Source organism: Oncorhynchus keta, chromosome 8 (assembly GCF_023373465.1).
Source record: "Oncorhynchus keta strain PuntledgeMale-10-30-2019 chromosome 8, Oket_V2, whole genome shotgun sequence".
Lineage (NCBI taxonomy): Eukaryota > Metazoa > Chordata > Actinopteri > Salmoniformes > Salmonidae > Oncorhynchus > Oncorhynchus keta.
The window spans coordinates 46,961,938-46,964,353 of NC_068428.1; the positions used below are offsets into that span (position 1 = coordinate 46,961,938).

Sequence of the window (2,416 nt, forward strand, 5' to 3'; positions counted from 1 at the left end):
GAGTGGTCAGACTGAAGCCACTTCTCAGTAAAAGGCACATGACAGCACGCTTGGAGTTTGCCAAAAGCCACTTAAAGACTCTCAGACCATGAGAATCAAGATTCTCTGGTCTGATGAAACCAAGATTGAACTATTTGGCCTGAATGCCAAGCGCCATGTCTGGAAGAAACCTGGCACCATTTCTACGATGAAGCGTGGTGGTGGCAGCATCATGCTGTGGGGATGTTTTTCAGCAGCAGGGACTGGTAGACTAGTCAGAATCGAGGGAAAGATGAATGGCACAAAGTACAGAGAGATGCTTGATGAAAACCAGCTCCAGAGCTCCTGGATCTCCAACAGGACAACGACCCTTAGCACACAGCCAAGACAACGCAGGGGTGGCTTGGGGACAAGTCTCTGAATGTCCTTGAGTGGCCCAGCCAGAGCCCGGACTTGAACCTGATTGAACATCTCTGGAGACCTGAAAATAGCTGTGCAGCGATGCTCCCCATCCAACCTGACAGAGCTTGAGAGGATCTGCAGAGAAGAATGAGAGAAACTCCCCAAATACAGATGTGCTAAGCTTATAGCGTCATACCCAAGAAAACTTGAGGCTGTAATCGCTGCCAAAGGTGCTTCAACAAAGTACTGAGTAAAGGGTCTGAATACTTATGTAAATGTGATAGTTTATCTTTATCTTTTCTTGATAAATTTGCAAACAAAATGTAAAAACCTGTTTTTCTAACCCTAACCCTAATTGAATCCATTTTAGAATAAGGCTGTAACTTAACTAAATGTGGAACAAGTCAAGGGATCTGAATACTTTCTGAATGCACTGTAGGTACATTTATTCACTACCATGTACAGCAAAATAACATTAATTGCCCTCGGTCGGTGAGATGTTTTATATTCATATAATTGTAAACATACAGTAGATGGCCGAGAGTGGGTACATGCTTTGTGGTGTAGGCTGTTTCTTCTGGTGGTCTAGGGCAGCCTGGTGGTCAAAGGCAGCTTGATGTCCAGGTGGTCTAGTGAAGCCTGGTGTTCTGGTGGTCTAGGGCAGCCTGCTGTTCTGGTGGTCTAGGGCAGCTTGGTGTCTAGGTTGTTTAGGGCAGCGTGATGTCTTAATGGTCTAGGATAGTCTGATGGTGGTCTAGGATAGTCTGATGGTGGTCTAGGGCAGCTTGATGGTGGTCTAGGATAGTCTGATGGTGGTCTAGAGTAGCTTAATGGTGGTTTAGGGCAGCTTGATGGTGGTATAGGGCAGCTTGATGGTGGTGTAGGAAGGCTTGATGGTGGTGTAGGGCAGCTTGATGGTGGTGTAGGGAGGCTTGATGGTGGTGTAGGGAGGCTTGATGGTGGTGTAGGGAGGCTTGATGGTGGTGTAGGGCAGCTTGATGGTGGTCTAAGGCAGTTGATGGTGGTCTAGGGCAGCTTGATGGTGGTGTAAGGCAGCTTGATGGTGGTCTAGGGCAGCTTGATGGTGGTCTAGGGCAGCTTGATGGTGGTCTAGGGCAGCTTGATGGTGGTCTAGGGCAGCTTGATGGTGGTCTAGGGCAGCTTGATGGTGGTCTAGGGCAGCTTGATGGTGGTCTAAGGCAGTTGATGGTGGTCTAGGGCAGCTTGATGGTGGTGTAAGGCAGCTTGATGGTGGTCTAGGGCAGCTTGATGGTGGTCTAGGGCAGCTTGATGGTGGTCTAGGGCAGCTTGATGGTGGTGTAGGGCAGCTTGATGGTGGTGTAGGGCAGCTTGATGGTGGTCTAGGGCAGCTTGATGGTGGAGTAGGGAGGTCTGATGGTGGTCTAGGGCAGCTTGCTGGTGGTGATGGGCAGCCTGATGGTGGTCTAGGGCAGCTTTATGGTGGTCTAAGGCAGTTGATGGTGGTCTAGGGCAGCTTTATGGTGGTCTAAGGCAGTTGATGGTGGTGTAGGACAGCTTGATGGTGGTGTAGGGCAGTTGATGGTGGTGAAGGACAGCTTGATGGTGGTGTAGGGCAGCTTGATGGTGGTGTAGGGCAGCTTGATGGTGGTGTAGGGCAGTTGATGGTGGTGTAGGACAGCTTGATGGTGGTGTAGGGCAGCTTGATGGTGGTCTAAGGCAGTTGATGGTGGTGTAGGGCAGCTTGATGGTGGTGTAGGGCAGTTGATGGTGGTGTAGGACAGCTTGATGGTGGTGTAGGGCAGCTTGATGGTGGTCTAAGGCAGTTGATGGTGGTGTAGGGCAGTTGATGGTGGTGTAGGACAGCTTGATGGTGGTGTAGGGCAGCTTGATGGTGGTGTAGGGCAGCTTGATGGTGGTGTAGGGCAGCTTGATGGTGGTGTAGGGCAGCCTAATTTGATTCATCTGATGTTTCTTGGTGTGTGGTAGGTGCTACTCCAGGTGGTCCCTGAGCGCTGTGCCTCTCCCTGAGTTTAATGATGGGTACTCCTGGTCC

At 50.3% G+C, this 2,416-nt stretch overlaps 1 protein-coding gene across 2 annotated transcripts in view; it reads right to left on the reverse strand.

The window, feature by feature from the left end:
• Positions 1 to 1,787: 1,787 nt before the first annotated feature.
• Positions 1,788 to 2,416, reverse strand: part of LOC127931598 (ubiquitin carboxyl-terminal hydrolase 26-like) — a 1,926-nt gene continuing 1,297 nt past the window's right edge. For both annotated transcript variants that reach the window (XR_008141891.1, XM_052524736.1), the window contains exon 5: positions 1,788 to 2,416. This exon is cut by the window's right edge. Coding sequence is in view for 1 of the 2 variants with exons in the window: in XM_052524736.1 (XP_052380696.1) it covers positions 2,353 to 2,416 (64 nt within the window). In the remaining variant the exon portion in view is untranslated.